General features: G+C 42.8%; 1 protein-coding gene across 4 annotated transcripts in view; it reads left to right on the top strand.

The window, feature by feature from the left end:
- Positions 1-19,408, top strand: part of DDI2 (DNA damage inducible 1 homolog 2) — a 55,271-nt gene extending 35,863 nt beyond the window's left edge. Inside the window, exons 7-10 of one of the 4 annotated variants that reach the window (XM_029578129.1) lie at positions 5,273-5,376; positions 9,720-9,924; positions 12,056-12,118; positions 14,736-14,872. In XM_029578129.1, the coding sequence (XP_029433989.1) occupies positions 5,273-5,376; positions 9,720-9,924; positions 12,056-12,072 (326 nt within the window). In that variant the 3' untranslated portion in view covers positions 12,073-12,118; positions 14,736-14,872. Of the gene's footprint in view, positions 1-5,272; positions 5,377-9,719; positions 9,925-12,055; positions 12,119-14,735 lie in introns of all 4 variants that reach the window. The other 3 variants (XM_029578130.1, XM_029578127.1, XM_029578126.1) reach the window with 3 other exon arrangements.
- The last annotated feature ends 1,433 nt before the right edge of the window (positions 19,409-20,841 follow it).

Genomic DNA, 20,841 nt, shown 5'->3' with positions numbered 1-20,841 from the left:
AAAAAAAAAAAAAAAAAAAAAGGAGAAATCAGTGGGAAAGTGATGAAGCCTGCTTATTGCAGAGACAATAGTTATTGTGCTAGATTTGTTTATGTTGGTTCCTCCTCTCATAACAGGTGTAACCAGCTTTTGCCAGTTCAAGGGATAACATGAGGCCTTTGTAAAACCTGAGGGTCACAACTAACTCCTGGACCATGAGGCCTTACAGCTCTGACACACAACAAATGCATCCAGCACATACTGTGTGGTTATTTAGAAAAACGTTGTCTTCTAGAAACGGAGCGTGAAGCAGATCAGAGCTGTAAGGCCAGTTTAGTCTAATTGTATTCCTGCTAAAGATGCCATTGACTCCAGTTCATCTCTGGTTTCTCTCTCTCACTTCTTCACAACCTGGGATCCTCTGTGCTTATCCTAGAGTTTCGTGTATTTTTTTTTTTTGACCAGGCAGTTTTCCTCCTCCTCCTCTATACTCGCTGCTCAGGTGAAACCAGTGCTAGGATCCGGCACCACAAGGCTTCGTTTGTAGGCACCTAAGAATTTTTCCTATGTTTCGTATCTCTTCTGCCCTCCTCCCCTGCATGCTTATTCTGGACATTGCCGTGATGGTCCTGGGCCAAGCGCCAGGACGCCTTCTGGAATCATACACTCGGGGGTGCTTGAATCCAGCCACCAAGTGTCACCCTTAAGCAATGACCTTGCCTCTCCCCCTTTCCCAGTCGGAGGGAAGGGAAAGAGTTGTCAGCACTGCCTCTGCAGCAGTCCCAGCTGATCCCGCAGAGCGGACTGACCCAGGGACCTCCTGCATGGCAGGGCACAGTACTTGCCACTGGATCAGCCAACCTAATGGAGTTCTGTTTCCACCGCCTCCGCTGGGAGGCCATTCCATGCACCAGCCTTTCTGTAAAGAAATGTGTTCTGATATTACTCCCGAGTCCACCCCCACGGGGCCTCCTGCCGTGACCTCTTGTTCTAGAACACCCTTTCTGCTAAAAAAAAAGTTTGCTTCTGTTGCATTATGTATATCTTTGAGGTATTTGAACATCTCTTTCCTCTCCTCTAAGATCTTTGTATTTAGGTCCTTAAGTCTCATTTCACAGGGCTTAAGGTGCAGATCTCTAGACGTCCTCTATTCCGCCTTTATCGTTTGGGATATAACCATGCTACTGCTAGGGAAGAACCTTCTGGCAGGCTGAGGGAGGTGGGAGGCTAAGTGCTATGGAGCACTAATGGCATTGCACTCCTTTTGCTGACAATGGCTCTGATAAAAGCATCTGCCCCAAATAATATTTAATAGTGGCACATTTTTGTTTCACTTCTGACCTATACAAAAGGGATAGCAGCCAGGAGAACGGGAAACACTAGAACATAACAGGTTAGATGATGCCAATGAAACTGGGGACGCACATGCAAGCCCTCGCTGTCTCCAGCTGTAGATAAAGGAGGAGAGGAGAAGAATTCAGTTTGGTTCTCAAGGAGGTGAAAGCACTGCCAACCTCGTTCATGGCTGACTTTTCCAGCAGTCAGACTCCATGAGGAGTTTGGAATCAAAAATAGTTCCCATTAGCTTGCATTTAGCACAGATTGAATGGTAGCTAAACAATATAGAAATCCGGGGAAAAAACATAATTGCAGTTGTTGTAGAACTCGGGGGGGGGGGGGGGGGGGGGGGAGTGATAGAGGCGGAAGATCGATCTTGGAGATGTAACATGCAAGTTATTGAAGTCCCAAAAGGAGCAAGCAACTCATATGTGTTGGTTTTTGTTGGTGGCTTGAGGAGGCAGAGATGATCCTGAAAGCAAAGAAATGGATAATGAAGGGGGGAATAGGTAAAGCAAGAGGCTTTGGTTGGATGTGTATATGGGTAATATGAAAGCCATACCAAATAAATATGTTTTTATAATTTACCCAATACTTTTTTATTTAATCCTAAATATATAACATGAAATAAATCAAAATCACAATTCTCATCAGCTAATCCAAAATATATAAATAAATGGCTACCATCTAAGATAGAAAAAAATAAGCAAAATACAAAAAAAAAGCGCCAAAATAAGTGCAGACAAAACACCGTCACCTGACACTTAAAAATAGTCTTTCTGATCCACCAAGTCAGGCATGACTACCGAATCAGGAGTGCAGATCTCAGAGCTATGTAAACCAGCGTGCCCTTAAAACGCCGTGCGTGCGTGCCCAGCAATTTATATAGACCGTTTCAAAAAGAATTAGCGTACAAATATCAAAAGCACTCAGAAAACATCACTTAATCCATAAAAACACAAAGCAGTAGATTAAAAAATGTAATAAGATAAAGATATAAAAATATCACTACTATTATACATAAAACAGGTTTACAATGCTATCATGCGCAGTATCTTGTGGACTCCAAATGAACGAAACTCAAAGAGCCACTCCTAAAGTTGTAGCATTAAGAACTCCGCCCATTCAATTTGCATGATCATATCATTTGGTGACAGAGTCCAGTTCATAAATCCATCTCTGTTCTTTCTGAAGCAAAAGGCGATTGACATCCCTCCCTACTGTCAACCTGCTGTAGCACACAAAATCGTATGTCCGATATGCTGTGGCCATGCTGTAACCAATGTTCAGTCAAAGAGGCTTCTAAACGCTTCGTACGAATTCCACAATTCTGAACTTTATGGCTCTAATAGTCTTGCCTACATAAATTACATGGGTATAATATCTTGTTTTCAAAATTGAAAACATAAAGAGAAGCTATGTCAGGGGCTATTGAGGCCCCCCACAGCTGAGCCCTTGGCCTGTTTAAAAAATACCCCATCAAATTCCTAATAGTTTTCAGTCCGAGCCGGTTCTGCTAGGCTTACCAGAAAAGAGGTGGGTGCTCTCACTGGTGAGCTACGATTACCTAAAACCGGCCTTGTCGCTGTCAGAGCCTCCTACTGAGGGAGGTTACAGTACAATGACACTACCAACCATGTTTCCAATCTTCAAAATGAGGTAGCACATACATCTGGTTTTTGGTCTTGCATTTTATTGGTGACATAATTTTAATTTGGAAGGGAACACAAGTAGCCTTTCTCAGTTTATTTATTTATTTTTTCAATTTTTGAGCAGTAGTAATCCTAATTTGAAATTTACACACACAATGCATAGAGCGCGAGTTTCCTTTCTAGATATGTCTTGTCATTCTAATGGGAATTGACCACCATATTATTCAGGAAATCTAGTGATAGCAATAGCTTATTACACTACCATAATTTTCATCCATGAAACTTTAGAAACAATCTTCTCGTAGGCCATTTTTTCTTTTTTGCTTACGTTGAACATATGCATCTATCACAGAATTCAGATGAAATGCAATTGATTTGCAGGTGCCTTTTTTTTTTTTTTTACAACATGGCTACCATATGCAGGTAGTAAAACGTGCAGATAAACAGGCCCTTTATATAAACCGGGACCTCCTTTTTAAACCCCCTGAGGAGCATTCGAATCAATGTGCGGTGTGTGGGTGTTAACTTACACCACTCTTACCAGTAAGGTGGTTAGGCTTGATTCACGCTTCTTGAACCTCCCTTGTTTGATTATGAAAGGGCATGGTATTTAGGGGACCATTTGGTCTCCCCCAGCTTTTCTGGTCGTCTAGTGGACATTGTAAAGTATGTGATATGTCCCTTACCACTCAGGTCTTTATACACTCATGCATGCAGAAATAGTATAACTCGAGTGCGTCTACAAATTGTGATTCAAATCAAGCAATTTATGTGATGATATGCCCATGCAATTTAATTTATGTAGGCAAGACTATTAGAGCCATAAAGTTCAGAATTGTGGAATTCGTACGAAGCGTTTAGAAGCCTCTTTGACTGAACATTGGTTACAGCATGGCCACAGTATATCGGACATGCGATTTTGTGTGCTACAGCAGGTTGACAGTAGGGAGGGATGTAAATAGCCTTTTGCTTCAGAAAGAACAGAGATGGATTTATGAACTGGACTCTGTCACCAAATGATATGATCATGCAAATTGAATGGGCGGAGTTCTTAATGCTACAACTTTAGGAATGGCTCTTTGAGTTTCGCTCATTTGGGGTCTACAAGGTACTGTGCATGCATAGTATTGTAAACCTGTTTTATGTATAATAGTGGTGATATTTTTATGTCTTTACCTTATTACATTTTTTAATCTGCTGTTTTGTGTTTTTATGGATTAAGTGATGTTTTCTGAGTGCTTTTGATATTTGTACGCTAATTCTTTTTGAAACGGTCTATATAAATTGCTGGGCACGCTGGTTTACATAGCTCTGAGATCTGCACTCCTGATTCGGTAATCGTGCCTGACTGGATTAGAAAAAGTATCTTTTCGAGTACATGCTTTTGTCTATGCTGCAGAAGGAAGGGTAATACTGGTGGCTGTCTGTGTATGCGTGCGTCGGCGGATAGGTGTTGGGGTTTTGTTTGCACTTTTTTTGGTGCTTTGTCTTTTTGGGGGTTTTTTTTCTTATATATATATATATATTTTTTTTTTTTTTATCTTGATGAGGACGCTGGTGGTGGCCATTATTTTATTTATTTTGGATTAGTTGATAAGTATTGTGATTTTTTTTTCATGTTATGTATTTATGATTAAATAAAGTAACATTGTGTAAATTATTAAAAATTATTTGGTATGGCTTTCATATTTTGTGGGATTTCTTGAATAGCTATACATTTTGAGACCATTGAGTTATTTCATAGGTAGAAAAAAATGACATGTAATATGGAAATAAGAAGAAGACATGTAGAAATTGAGTGAAATAAACGCAAGGAAGCTGCTTCAGTAGAATGGAAATGAGCCTGAATACAACAAAGGTATGACAATCTTTCTTATTTTTTAATTGATAACCCCTTAACCATACAGAATAATATCAGCTTTAGGCGTTCTATAGGATGCCGTAGATCTCATGGTCCAGGAGTTAGCGCTGGCTCTCAAGTGTTTTCCAAAACAGTTGTTTGGACCTGGGGCTGGTAAAAGTTGGTCAACCCTGCTCTAGCGCATTTGAAAATATTCTTGTGCCTCCTAATTTTGGAAAGCTTCTTTTGGAGCACACCACTTATATTACTCTTTCTCTCTGCCTCTCGGTGGCCTTTCCTCTCTTGAACTTTTTTTTTTCCTTGCTGCTTTGCCTAGTGTTGATCATTTTCAATCGGTGCTGCTTGTCTGTTTGTTGATGAATTTCCCCATGTCTGCCATGTGTGTGTGGATGTCTCCCTGATGATCATTGTCCTGTGGGGTGGGGGGGATATTTTGTTTTAGCTCAGGTTCAGATTGAAGGCGATTTCCTGCCATGTTCCTTCTCAATCCTTGAGGAGCAGCCCATGGACATGCTGCTGGGACTGGACATGCTCAAACGGCATCAGGTAATGGGCCATCTCTCTCTGGCTGGACATATTCTCTTAGCTGCTGTAAAAGGTAGAAGGAAATATAAGATTCTGGTTGTATGGCAGTTGGAGGAATTCTGTCTTTTATTATGAGCTTCACTGGCCACATTTGGGCAGATAAGAAATCCAGACCCATGCATTTCCAGGGTAGAAGAAAATCTCAGGTTTGCCTAGTTGAGCTCAAAGTAAGAGATTCTTTTGGGGCCGAAAGAGTGCGAGGATCACAGCCATCATGCAGCAGTGACACCTGGCTGGCTCAGGTTCCCAAAGGTGCTTGGGTGTACAATGGGGGGAAATCCTTAGCATAAAACGAAAACCCTCGGGTGTTTCAGACTGCTGTCCAATAGGAATAGTAGAGAATTGCCTGTTATGCAGTGAGTTGTGGAGAGGTCTTAAGTTGGTTCTGTCTGTACTTTGTCTTCTAGCTTGCCCAAACTTTATTTCTGGAGGAGGATTACTGTTGTTATTTTCTTGTTTTTGTTGTTGACTTGAGTGGAAGGTGACTTTCACTCTTTCTCTTAAATTCATGCTATGTGGGATTTTGTCAATAAAAAAATGTGAAATTGTGGGGAGGGGACAACGACTGGGTGTTTGATCTGTTTCATAGAAAATGTTTCCTTGTGGTTATGTTGGATTTACTTTGAATATGCCAATAAAACTACTTACGCAAAAAAAATGTCCGGAGGAGGAAGCACTGTATAGATCTCTGCAGAGAACTCTTGCGATGCTCATTCAGAGGCCTCCCTGGGATGATGATAATTCCATTTGCTCTCTGTCTTGCTCAGAAGTTTCTCATCCAGCCTGGGAACCAGAAATAGTTGCATGCTCATTTCTTCATCTGGGAAGCTTTAAAGTAAGAATTTAAGAAGTGCCATGCCCAGTGCTCCGTCTCCGACAATGGCCACTCCAAGCCGCACGTACCCGGCAGAACCCCAATAGTTGATCTGTTTCTTTTATCTCACTCCCAGGCATAAAACACTGATTTTCCCAAGTCTACCTGGCTAATAATTATACACTTTTCCTTCAGGAGCCTATCCGATCCTCCTTTGAGCTCATAGCTTGATTGTGTACTGAGTGTCAAAAAACTGCCTGTAATTTGTTTTAAATTTGCCAATTGCTACTTTCACGGAGTGCCCCTAGTCCTAGTGTTGTTTGAAAGGGTAAATAACTGTTCCCTGTTTACTCATTCCACCCCACTCATGATTTATAAATTTCCATCATATCCCCATTCAGTCATCCCAATTGCAAGCTAAAGAGCCCTAATCTGTTTAGCCTTTCTCCATAAGGGAGCTTTTCCATCCCCTTTATCGTTTGGGTTGCTCTTTGTACCGTTTCTGTGTCTGCTCCGTCTTTTATTTGAGATGGGGGGTGACCAGAACTGCATACAGTACTCGAGATGCGGTCGCACCATGCATCTTACAAAGGCATTATGATATTCTCAGCTTTGTTCTCAGTTCATAGCATTCTGTTTGTCTTTTTGACTACAGCCACACATGGCGCCATAGATTTCAAGGTATTGTCCACAAGGACACCGAGGTTCTTTTCCTGGGTGATGACTCCTGTGGCTGGGATTATTTTCCGTCTGAATTGCTTTGCACTTGTCCACATTAAATTGCGTCTGCTATTTAGAAACCCGGTCTCCTAGTCTCACCAGATTTTTCTGCAGTTCTTCACAATCCGCTGCCATATTAACGACTTGAAACGATCTTGTGTCACCTACAGATATGGTCACTTCACTGCTTACTTTCTCCAGACCATTTATGAATTTGCTAGATAGCATGGGGCACTGCACTAATGACCTTTCTCTGTTTGGAAACTGACCATTTAGTTCTACCTCCCTTTTCCTGTCTTATATCCAGTTACCAATCCACAATAGGACACTGCCTCCGATCCCATGACCTTCCAATTTCAAGAGGAGTCTTTCATGATAGACTGTCAAATACCTTCCGAAAAGCCAGATATGCTATATCAAGTGGCTCACCTTTATCTGCATGTTTATTTATGCACGCAAACAAAATCTAGTAAATTGGTAAGGCAAGACTTCCCTTAGCAAAAACCATGTTGATTCTCCCCCATTAAACCATGTCTGTATATGTGGTCAGTAATTTTGTTTTTAAGGATAGCTTCTACCATTTTGCCTGCCACTGATGTCAGGCTCACCAGTCTGTGGTTTCCCAGATCACCCTGGAGCCCTTCTTAAAAATTGGCATCACATTGGCCTCCCCTCAAGTCTTCTGGTTCATTGTATTGCAGTGAGGTGGTGGGATACTGCACACCAGGTTTGATTCCTTGGCTTTCTGGCACAACAACTGGACATCAGGCAACTCCATGTTCCTGCTACCGAGCCACAAAAAACCCACCTTAGAGCCCCAGATTTCATGCTTGGGGTTTTCTCTGATACCTCTCCTAATCTTTCTTTCCAGGGCAAAACTAAGTATGAAGTAATCAGCTAGCTAGCCCTTAGAGGACCTAGGAAGGAGTAATGCAGCGTATTAGCTCTGGGGGATTTCTTGTTATATAATGCTTCAGTTGCCCACTGGAAAACTGATCCACACTCATAACATATGCTGTAAAGTAAAGGCAAGACCATAGTTTCTTTAGCGTCTGTGTCTAAATTCAAAGTCTATACCACATCTTCTTCCAAAATGTTCACGTTTTATTGCCTGAAGTAAAATTAAATTCGTGTTCGTTCCATAACATAGTAATGATGGCAGAAAAGGACCAGATGGCCCATCCAGTCTGCCCAGCAAACTTAGCATGGGGCACATTTAAAACTTAGCATGGGGCACATTTAAAACTAATCTGAGAAAGTTCTTTTTTACTCAACGCACAATTAAACTCTGGAATTTGTTGCCAGATGATGTGGTTAGTGCAGTTAGTATAGCTGTGTTTAAAAAAGGATTGGATAAGTTCTTGGAGGAGAAGTCCATTACCTGCTATTAAGTTCACCTAGAGAATAGCCACTGCCATTAGTAATGGTTACATGGAATAGACTTAGTTTTTGGGTACTTGCCAGGTTCTTATGGCCTGGATTGGCCACTGTTGGAAACAGGATGCTGGGCTTGATGGACCCTTGGTCTGATCCAGTATGGCATTTTCTTATGTTTTTTTTCTTATGTTTTTATGGTAGTATCTGCTGCACCATGCAGGTTACCCCCACATTTCGCTCAAGGGTAGTGACTGCCGCTCTGTGCAATTACCCCCAAGCCTTATGATAAGGGTAGTGTAATTTAAAATCATGATTCGCACACCCTACCCCACAACTGCCAAGTGAAAAATATATTCCAGAATTCCTTAGGAAATAAAGAATAAATAAATACATGGAATGGCTTGGTTGACTAAGTGTTCACTCCCTTGTACTTAAAGCACTGGTGTAACCAATAACAGTCAAAAGCACCCAGCAAGTGAATTGTCCCAAACTGTTAAATTTTACTGATTCACATGACAGGATACATTACTGGGTAATGCATTTCAAAGCAAAAACCCAACCATGATCATCAAGAAGCTGTCAAAGAACTCCCGGATAGAGTTGTGGAAAGGCGGGGATCTGGAGATGAGCATAAATGAATTGCATAGTCCTTTTGAATATCTCTTGGAGCAGGGTCCAAGACCATTATTAAGACATGAAAGGTCTATGGCACCACCAAGACCCTGCCTAGATCAGGCCATCCCTCCCAACTGGATAACCATGCAAGAGGGAGACTGATCAGGGAGGGAACGAAGAGGCCAGCAACAACTTTTGAAAGAGCTACAGACTTCCAGGCCAAGACCGGTCAAAGTGTGCGTGTGACAACAGTATCCCGAGTACCTTAAAGGTCTGGCCTGTGGCAAGAAGGAAACCACCTCACAAGAAATTAAAGGGGTGAGATGTAGAAGGGAGGTGAGATCATTTAAAAAAACAAAACAAAAGGGGGGGAACGATAAAGGAGGGGACACAAGTTAATCAGTGTTTATGGCTTTTCTTTGTCAAACATTTGTTTGGTAGTCTGTGTGACAGTACGGAATAATAATTGTTAGGTTTTCTATGTAAATGCTTAATGTTGGATGTGTTAAGTGGTGGTTAATAAACGTTAAATTACAAAAAAAAAATCCATTTAATTGCGTGCAAGTCTGGCACACTAAAATGTATAAAATGTTCAGGTGGGTGTAGACTTTCTGTAGCTGCTGTAAGTGCAGGTGTTTTACACACAAGCAGGCAGGGAGTAATGTCGCCCAGCGAGTCGCAGGGCAGGGTTTCGCTGCTCTGGTTAGGGGGGACAGGGAGCTGTCCCTGGGCCACGGAAGCTCCTTGGTGCATGATTGCTTTTCTGACTCTTCTCCAGTGTTCCATTGACCTCAAGATGAACGTGCTTCTGATTGGCACCACGGGTACCCAGACCACCTTCCTGCCGGAGGGAGAGCTTCCTGAGTGTGCCAGGCTGGCCTACGGGCCAGGGCGGGAAGATATGCAGCCAGAGGACATTGCAGATCAAGAACTGGCTGAAGTGCTGCAGAAGTCGGCAGAGGAAGCAGGTACCGGGCATGCAGGTGAAAGGAGGGAGTCGTTAGCCGAAGTGCATGGACAAACTTACTAGCACCTGCTCTGTCATTTTATAACTTTTTTTTTTTATCTAATTAAAGTAAGATAAGGTGTGACAAGCCCTGCAGGTTATTTCCCTGACATACATATAACACCTGTAACTAAGGATTCCTCTTCCTTCCTGCAGGGAAGCAGCATTGCCTCCAGTTCACAGGGTTTGTGGTGCTGAGGTTTTATAATGTTTTTCTGCTAGAGAGAAGGGGGGGGTGGGGCGTGTCAGGATCCAGGGGCCGCTCGGTAAGCTCAAGACGAGCAGTGTGCTGCAGGAAATACTTCTCACAGAGCTCAGACTGCAGGGTGTCCTAAGCAGGGCTTTATTTGGAGCGTAGGGGCCTCTCCCTTCGATCAGTGTATGGCCAGTGTGTCACTGGGCCCAGTGCTTCTTTTCCAAACTCTCCCCGTGTGGCTCGCCCATGCTGTCCCTTTCCTCTGGAGTTTCCTCCCTGGCACTCCTTGAAGGCTTCCTATCATGTAACATAGTCACGACGGCGGAAAAAAAGACCAAATGGTCCATCCAGTCTGCCCAGTAAGGGAGGTTTCTCATATTGCAGTCATTCATTTTCCTTCTGGACTGTGCTGTGGCAGTTACTTCCTGAGCTCAGGAGCAGCTTCCATCTCTCTTGGTGTTTGGGGAAGGGGACAGGGAGAGGTAAAGATCAGTTCAGTGCCAGCCACTGGCAGATAGATACTGCTTAGCAAACGCTACTCTGGCAATCTAGCATGTTTGTGTCTCCGTTATTTCTGTTCATCCCTGGATTCCTTAGCTGAAAGTGCATCATTTGAAGCGCAGCACAAAAACAATACAAATGATCTAACAGCATTTTATGTGAGGCTCAAAGACTCTGCTTTCATATGGATATTGCTTCCATGTGGTGCAGCAGGAGCACTATTGATTTTTCTTCTAAACATCAGTTTGCCTGTTCTGGCTTGATGTTTTCCTATTGGACTGGTTCTCCTCATTCTTTGGCCTATTTATTTCCAGATAGAAGGTGGGCAGCTTTTTAGCCCCATTCCTGTTTTTTTTTTTTTCTCCCTTCCTAAGCTGTGCCCGCATTTGTTTGCACATGCTGTTCATGTTTTAGTCTTCTGGTGGTCTTAGTACAGACGTTTGACTCTTGTCAAGACAGCAAGAGCGCACGCCAGGCAGATTGAGAAGAGCAGAAACTCCTAAGGAGCTTCGGCCCTGAACCAAACCCAGGCCAGCCCGGTAGCAGTGCTGCCGTGCCACAGGCAGATCTTCCATTCCCCAGGTCAGCCGGGGCTGGGGATGCTATGGAAGCAGCGTTCACAGCCCCTGTGGGGGAGCGAGTTTTGGCCCTCGCTCGGTGGTGCCACCTACTGGCTGGACTTAGGCTGCATGGCTACCACACTCTGGAGGGAGCTGCGGTCTGTGGTCCCTGAGTAAGGACGCTGCAGTGGGCTGAGTCAGGTTGAGGGGGAGTGGGAGATAAGGTTATAAAAGAAAAATTAGAAATAGGGGCAATACCCTGGGTTGTTTGGCCCATGGCACTGGATCCCAGTCTTAGTTTTGATTGACCTCAAAACCCCAAGGAGCAGAAGTGAAAAAAAAAAAAGGAGTGAACCTTCCCTTGTAGAAAGGGAAAATAGTGAGGGAGTTGTAGTTGCTGTATACTTTCAGCATACAGCAGGCAGTAATACTCACCTGATGTCTCTGAAAATATTTACCTTTAGGTAGTTAGCCTTGAAATTCTTTAAGATGCTCCTTTTGACTCCCTGAAAATCTGCGTATTAGCAGAGGAGTCACAGATTACCTCACCCTGAGAGATGCTGATTGGTCCACATTAGCTATGATGCAGCAAGTGACATCACACACAGTGCCAGAATATCAAAATAAAATTGCCACGTTTTTAGGGTGGGGTTGTTGGTTTTTTTTTTTTTTTGTAAAATAATTCTTCTTTTCAGATGCTGACTCTGTTTAGAGTATGTTTTGGGTATTCCTGCTGCTTTGAAATCCACAAGCCCTGTCCTGGGAGAGATTGTATTGTAACTCTGGCATGCTGCTTGCTTTGAATTCCTAACCCCGTTTGCTGTTTGTGTTTTATTTCCTAATTCAAACAGAAGATGAGAGGCCTTGATGCATGTAGTGTGTGCTTACTGCCGCTGGAGTGGGCCACAGACCAGGTATTTACAGTGCAGGGGAGCTCCTCTCCCCAGAGTACTTAGCATGCTCGGTCCCTGCAGAACAGTGTCTCTCCCGTCGGGGCATACCATCCCACTGCAGAACTGCCCTACTAAGATCTTGCGCTTGATTATGGAATAAGTCATTTTAGAGAATGTTATTTTGGATTTTAAGTACTTTGAATTTGTTTAGGCAGTTGGAAAAAAATATAAAATCCTTAATAATAAGATGAAGGTCCATCCCACCACCACAAACCGCAGAGTATTTTAAAGTATTAAGAAGTTAAAGCGATTGTAGACCATCTATCTGCCTTTAAATGTTTTCCTTCTGTTTGTCTGCCACCTTCAATAATGGTTTGATTTTTACTGTTTCGATTAACTTTTCATCTCTCTGCACCTTTCCTCAGCAGTTCCAGCTCTCATGTCTCCTATGGTGGGGCATTCGCGGTGACATCAGTTAATCTGAGTACACCCGCTCCTGGGGGTTCCTGTAAGCTACGGAGTAACGCCGGCAGGGCAGCTTTCTTTGCACAGTTTTAAGCCACCTGTCTTTTATCCAAGGATTTAATGATCTGCAGCTCCTGTAAGAGAAACATTTCCACAAAGAAAAACTTGGGCCTTATCATTGCAGGGCTTTAGCCAAAAAGGGCAAACATTGCAAAGCAGCTGACCTGCGGGTTTATGCACCTAGCGTGTTCACCTGGGATGAACAGGGAGAGAAGGAACTGCAGAGAAAAGGGGCTGGGGTTTTAGACTTGGCTTTTTGTCAAGAGTTTGGATATGATTAAAAAGAATAAAATGCAGCTCTTTAAACCTGAAAACGCCTCCAATCAAGTGTAAGGGTTTTGACTGTTTGTAGTGTATTGGAAAAAGACCCACGATGGCAACCGGGGTAGCCTCATGTTGGGAAAGGTAAACGGCTTAACGAGGGAGGAAATATTCTATCTGGTAACATGCCTGGGTAATTGGGTGGCTGCACCCAGAATCTGAAAGGCGGCAGGATAAACTGATGAAGAGATGCAGAGTGACACAACCTTAAAAGCTTTAGCTATAACCAGTGTCGCCATGTGAGGGAAGATCTCTTTCCGCATACATGCAGACACATGTAGTGGCAGCCATTTTTTCCCCCCAGTTCTGTACTTTGCTAGTTCGGCTGTGGTTCATTAAGTATATATGGCCTGGGATGACATAGCCAAAACTCTGCTATCTATATCCGGCAACTGCAAAAAAGCACAGGGAATGCAGCTGAACCGTGACTGTGAAGCCAGACATCCCTTGCAAACTGACAGGGGTGTACGGTGTTAACCGTATTAATAAAGTGTATGCTACCTCAAGTGCCCAGCTTTCTTCCTTTCAGAAGAGTTGGTTAATTTTGCTGTAGTTAATATATAGTTAAAATAAATTTACTTAAATTAAACTGATTGCCACTTTATATTAAAGAAATATAGTTTTGTGTTCGTAAACAAACTGTGATTGAGGGAGTCATTGGCAAATATAAAAGCTGTATTTCTGCAACAGAAATAAACATGTCTACAATATAATGAAAAGATGGGAAAATGTTTTATAACTGTTGTTTCATTGCTCCTTAATTTACTGAAGACGTAGCCTTCAGCTGTGCCTTCTCATTGACTGAGACTTCTCTTGTCCTTGCTCTTCTTATTGCCTGGGTCCACCTAAACAGGTGGGATCAGGGTACTTGCCTGGCATGGTCAAGTATTGACTTTGTAATAAATGAATCATTAATTTGTTTAGATTGGCAATGCACAATTCTAGCTCTGGAGGGCAATAGACAGGTCTGGTTTTCAGTGTAACTAAAAACTGCAAATTAACTGGTTTCTTAACCCAAGGGTATCATATTTAGTCCAGTAAAAAGATGTCACTCGACTAAATATGATTTTATATATATATGTTATTTGTTAACCTCTAATTTGTGTGCATAAGCTAGGCTGCTGAATTGTATCACCAGTATTGTTTTGGTAATACCTGCCAGCTCTTGACTCTTATTTAATGTCTTAAAAAAATCACTCTGTTAATGGACAGTAAAAATCACTTGGCAGTGGGTGAAAATGTTTCTGTTTTTACATCTTACAACTCAAAAAAGGAGAGCCTTCAGTGTGTTGTCCATGAGAAATTCCCAAGGGAAAGTGATTGGTTCATCTTCCAGTGCCTGACACACAAAGACAATAATTAATAAAAGATTGGTGTAGTCTGTTAATGATTCCAAAAGCATAACTAGAGTCAAGGGAACTTGAGGGTTGTGGGGAGAGAATGTAGACCTGTATCACAGAAAGGGTGACAGATACATGGAATGACCTCCCAGTGGCATGGTGGAGATAAAAATGATTATGCTCAAGAAAACCATCATTTCTTTGTTACAGAACTCTAGCAAGTGGGGTTTTGAGATTTTATTCTGGGATCCTGGTGTAAAAGTATCCAAAGTAACTCAGGACTTGGAGATAAAGTCAAAGAGTTCATCATTAAGGAACAGGAAATGCTCAAACTAGCTGCTAGCAAGCAACATGAAATAATCATAGTTTATTTTTGTTTCATGTAGTATTTAACAGCTCTCAGCTCAACCTAAATATTTGTTTCTTTTTTTTTTCCCCCGCTATCTTTATAGGAAACAGAGAGAGAGAATCTACCTCACTGGACATGCCATCACTACCACCTACTGATGGATTGAGCAGGTCAACTGCTCCATCAGGACTAGGTTCTGAGATCTGTAACCCCCCAGATCATTTGCTAGATCGTTCGGTCTCTGCCCCTGCATCAGTTTGTTCACACAAGTCCAGTTTAACAGAGAATGTTGAACCTGAAGTTGTGGGGCCTCTGGTGACCCCCACTGAATACATAGCTTCCCCAGAAAAGGAGAAATGCAGTTTTCCTCTACAGGGGCCTTCTGAGCATCCTTCTTCGATAGACAATGACACCACCTCTGTCCAGATGAGATCATCCAGCTTTCATAGCCCAATCATTGCTTCACAGAATACATCTGAAGAACCAATCAGTGTAGAAGATGCTCATGTTTGTGAACCTTGTACAGGTGAAACACAAGAAGGAGGTTCTTCCTTAGCAGCTGCCAGTATGCCAGCTGTGGTTCTAGGTGAAGAACTTACATGTTGCAAACATCTAGAATTCAGCCCATTGGATGAGCTTTCCTTAGACCCTCAGCTGCATGGAGAACCAGTAAATAAACAATTTGTGCAAAAATTGGAATCAGGTGATATAAAGCATCCTGGTATGCTTGGAAACCTTGAGTTACATGCTGAAGAGAATCATGACATCCAAAAAGAATCCCTCGTTAATTTATTAAAAGGTAGCATGCACAGAGATGAGCAGAAGATGGACCTTCCACCTCTGGAAGAGGTTGCTCCAGCATTGACATTTTTCAATAAAGATATTGAAATCCTTATGGATCTAGATAGAGGTAAAGACCGCTTAACAGAGATGCACGATTTGGCAGGCGAGCAGAACACTAAGGACAGTTGTGGCGTTGGTCTAAACTCAGATTGCTCTGAGATGGAAATAATGGAAAGTGGCTTTTCTTTGCCTGAAGCTGGGAGCCAGGAGATTTCCAGTGGCTGCTTAACACAATCAGAAAATAATATTGAGATGACTAGAACGGAGACAGAGTCGTCCAGGCTCCCATCTGAAAATCATCATTCCCCGTTCACAGCATCGCCTGATAAGCGTCCACTTAAACTAGAACCCATAGAGGAACCATGTTTATCCTTAGCAGCGGCCTTGAAGGAACTTCACAAACTTTTGATCGTAAGTGGTTCAGGAACCTCAACAAACCTGCCTGAAGAAGTTATCTCTTCACCAGATATAGATTTTGATGATCAAACTAAGATCACAGAGTTCGCTGAGAAAAATGCAAAAAATGAACCTTTAAATGTGGATCCGGCCAGCCTAAATCCAAGGGCCTCCTTGCTGGAAGAGGTATCTGAACTTGAATGTTTGAATGCCTGTGAGTTTCAGGTGCCACCATCTTGCCTTGACATAATGAGAAATGGTGATACCAAGCAGTTAGAGCATAGCCAAGCAACAGTTGTAAAAGAAACTCAAAAGATGCCAGGACCAGATCATCAAGACGACACTACAGTTGCTGAAACATCTCATCAGAACCACACCCCGTGCACTAGCCTTCCATCTGATTCTGAGTCCCCAGCCAGGGACCCATATCTGCTTCAGCAGAGTTCAGAGCAGGATGATTTGTCAGCGTCGAGGAGCACATTAAACCAAGGCTTTCTCCCTCAGGGCATTCAGAAGGCTGAAACGCACATGAGCGAGGCAGCTGATGCCGCTCCCCAGCCAAAGTCGTGGAGGCCTGAACTTGAAGGTTCCCAGAGTTCTCCTGTCAACCAACCCGGCTTGAGTTTGGCAGAGCCTTCACCCGTTTTCCCCATCACGGCTGTCCGTCAGATTCTGAGTGCCGGCTTTAGTCTGCAGGAGGCTCATGAGGCCTTGCAACAGGCTGATGGAAATGTAGACCTTGCCCTGCTCTCTCTGCTAGCCAAAAATATTGTAGTTCCTACATGATTCTAGGTGAGAACAACTGTCAACATCCTTTCTTATCAAGGAGGAACAGTGTTGAGCCAGATTTCTGTTTAGGTTTTCATTTTTGGCCAAATTTTATCCATGTCTATGTGATTTTTTTTTCCCCCCCCCCTGTACGTTTCCCTTGTTAAATGTGAGATGGTTTTAACATCCTGGCCCTTTCTGAAGCTGGGCTTTTAATTCTTTCGTAAGGTGTGTGCTAGAACAACAACAACAAAAAAAAACTAGTGAACTTTTTTTTTAAATTTAATTCTGTAACCAGCTTGAAGCGTCATGGAAAATAAAAGCCATTGAGAGTCGGCTGTCAGTGCAGTAAAAGGAAGCTCAGCATGTTGAAGCACTCCAGGGGAGGGAAGAAAAGGAGGAGACCACAACTGGAAAATGCGTAGGCCACAGAGTCAAATATGAGTTGATCAATACCGTGAAACCTAGCTCAATAATTAGAGCAGAATGTGTCTTGTAGCCAATAGGCTATAAGTTCCTGCACTTTTTTGAATTTCTCAGCAGATGTGCTACGTAGTTTCACCAGAAATGCAAAAAGAATGAAATTCCTTTCTGTATTTAGCCCTAAAATCTGTCATGACTGTGTCTTTAAAAAAACCCCCCCAAAAAATCCTTAGTCCACTTGATAGCTTTTACCACCTAAAAAATTGCTTTAGATTGCCCATAAATCCCTTCAGTTTGGGGCAAATCACAGGAATTGAGAGCCGTTCTATGACAGTAGCAGCCATGTGCTTTGGGCCTTGCACATAAAAAAAACTGCCCGTTCAGGGCTGCAAATCAGCTGTGTCCCTGAATGGCTGTATTTGCTAATATTGAAGTTTGAATGCTTGATCTACACCCACCAATATACCTCTCAACCTTCCAGGCCCCTAACTGTTCCGAGCAAATGGTCCAGATGTGGGAGCTCCCACTTCCCTGTCGGTAGCACTTAGATTGGGCTGAACATTTTGCCCAATGGCATCGTCCTGGCTCCTTTGAGCTTCCAGTTCGTCAGAACGTGTCTCAGCTGGGGTTAGTTTGCCATAAGATTACATTTACGTCTACCTGGTTTTTTTTCCCCCTATTTTGCCCCCTCCTGCCCTAGCCCAGCCATTGCCAGTATTAGTCCTTTGCCTGCAAGGCCTGGCACTTCATGTGCTCCTTTGAGCAGTGACTGGGACCGCCTCCTTCGCAGGGACTATGGTCACTGCCTCCAGTGTTACCATCCTCTGCTAGCTTGAGAAGCAAGCAGGATGTGAAGATCAAGTTGGGAATGAATAGGATGGTGATGGGGGACAGTGGATGAATATTTGCAGAATCAGGACATCCTCCCAAGATGGGGGGGGCATTTTGAGAGATGTTCACCTGGCCCCTTCCCCTGTCGGCAGAATGCCAGATCCCAGAATATGCGTGTCCGCTCACATCTTGGACTTTTTATGCTGAGAACCTCAGAGTGATTGTATGCCAAGATATCTTTCACGATTGAAGGAATATCTGAAGGTAATTACTTCGGATGCATCAGGATAAAGATGGCAAAATAAAAGGAAAAACTGCTGAAAATTTGTAATGTTGCCATAAAGAAAAATTCATAAGAAATGTTATTTTAATTTGCTAAAAGAATTGCCCTAAATAGTTGTTTCTGCCTACCAAAATGTACTTTAGTCTAATTGTCTAGATGGAATGAAACTGCTTTAAGGTGTATTTTATGTGTCCTGATGATCTGTCCTTGCCATTTTTCTTGTGGGTTTTAAATCTGTTATGTGTTGATGTGGATTTGGAGATGCTCTGGCTCAGGTTCAGAAAAGGAGTGCCTTGTGTTTTATTAATCGGGTGGGAGATTTACAGATTTTGTCATCTGTTGCAGTAGTGTAGGGGGGTGACCTGGTCCTCAAGAGCCACAAACAGGCATGGTTTTCAGAATATTCACGATGACTATGCATGAGAGATTTGCATGCCCTGTCTCCATTGTATGCAGATCTCTCTCATGCATATTCATTATGATATCCTGGAAGTCAGGCTTGTTTGTGGTTCTCGAGGACCAGAGTTGGCTACCCCTGCGGAAGCAGTGATGGGCACCGGATAGTTAATTTTTACCTCTGCTGGGTTTTAGTGATGGCAGACTCTCACCAATACCCATGATATTTGCACAGATCGCATAAACACTCGGCCCTGGCTACAAGAGCATGGTGGTCGCTGCACCACGCGTAGTGCCATCTTGGCTGGATTTGTAAGAATGCCAGGGGCAGACCGGTCCCTGGCTGGCACACTGCTGTGACTTAGAGTGAGTGCAGTCACTTTAGAGTTTTGCATTTTATTCCTGAAAGCCTCAAACCCTGAACACTGGGTGGTAGGCATTCATTGTCTACACAGCGCTGCTGCATCAACTGGAATTGCTTTATTATGTTGTGCTGATATTTTACTTGAAAGATTTTAAACCTAAAGGGTGTTCTTGTTCTACAGATCCTCCCCCCATGTGCCCAAGCTGAACGCTGATGTGTGTCTGGTTTTTGATAGTAGGTACACAACTCAAAAGGTTTGCTCCCATTTTGTGCTTCTGGTAAAAAATTGTAAATTGGGGTTCAGACAAAGCAAAAGCCATGTCATGAAATGCTGGTTAATGAATATCTTACGTTCTTTGTTTCCCCCTCTTTATCCAATAGTATTCAGCAAGGGATTGCAGCTGTTTGGTGAATAACCTCTGTATGTACCAAATAGTAAAATGACTAAAGAAATAAAGCATTCTGCTCTAAACATGTGTATCTGTGCTTATACTAGTGATCGCTGCCTTGCACCATTCTTTGTGTCCTTCCCAGGAGACTGTGCATTGTCCTCTTTGGTACAAGACTCAACAAGTTTTGCTTCTTTTATAGTGAAGGCAAGAAGGGGGCAAATGTTGTGGTTATGCAAATTGAAGACCCGGATTCCAATCTAACCATTGTGATCATGGTCACAGTTCTTAAGCACCTTACCAAGGTGGGAACTGTAAGCTCTTTAGAGTAGGAAATATGCAACTTGTAGTTTGTTATAATCTTATGTGTTAACACTCCTGCACGTAAATAATAATAGAACTTTAGCCGGTTAGACAGAGCTAAAATGTACAAAACTTCTTTAGTAAAAACGTTGACCTTAGATTGGTTGAAACACCAGTTTGTTTCTAGCCAGTCAGAATGCCCCTTGCTCAGTAATGATTCCCCAGTGGCTGTTGGATATTACATACTGTCATTTCAGCTCTAACTCTCACATGGTTCTCAGGAGCTTAAAATTGCATACATCTACTAAAAACCACAGGTGAAGTGAGAAGTCAGAGGCAAGAAGCATCTGCTTAAACCGCAGGGCTAAAGGTCAGACCTAGACTCGGTGTGGAAGAAACCCACAGTGACACGGCATAGGCAGAGGGACTTTCTACTCCATACAGGTGCACATGGTTGCTGGCCTACAGGATGGAGTTGGGTGCTAGGGGAGAGGAAAGCTTAAGTGACCATAGAGCCAAAGTTTAGCCTTGCTTGTCAGCTCAGCTTTCTGAAAACAGAAGAGATACTTGCCATCTCTCGTCCACAACAAAAAAGGTTGCTTCTCCATCTCCGACTGCTTCAACGCTTTTGATAATCGGGGGCTTTTCAAAGCTGGACAACCTGCATCTTGCTTATAGTTAATAATATCTTGCCTCGCTTGCCTGCGTTATTTCCATTTAGCTAAAGATCCTTAACAGCTAGAAGCTATAGGTATAATTAAAAGGTACAAATGACTATTTGCAAAGCTGATCTGGCAGAAGTTATATTTCTATCTAAAGGATTCTTTTCATAATTCTGAACAATTTACAATAATTTCTTATCTACTTTAGCACATTGGAGGATGGCTAGGACAGAGAGCATAACATCAGTCTAGAACAATCAAACTGACAGTTGTTCAGTACCCAGAGGAAAGTTAGGATAGGGGAGATATTATAGAGACATTTAAATACGTCTAAGATATCATTGCACAGGAAGTGGGCCTCTAGATGGACATGAGGCTCTGGAAAAGGGGTCATGCAGTGAGGGTGAAAGGGGGTAGATTCAGGAGTAATCTAAAGAAATATTTCTTTACACAGAGGCTGGTGGATGCATGGAACAACCTCTGAGTGGAGACAAGGATAATATCTGAAGTAGTAGTAGGGATTGTAGAGTTAGGCAGACTAAACATCCCAT

This window comes from Rhinatrema bivittatum, chromosome 15 (genome assembly GCF_901001135.1).
Source record: "Rhinatrema bivittatum chromosome 15, aRhiBiv1.1, whole genome shotgun sequence".
NCBI lineage: Eukaryota > Metazoa > Chordata > Amphibia > Gymnophiona > Rhinatrematidae > Rhinatrema > Rhinatrema bivittatum.
Note: the sequence above shows the minus strand (reverse complement) of the source record. Positions and strands in the feature narration are given on the sequence as shown.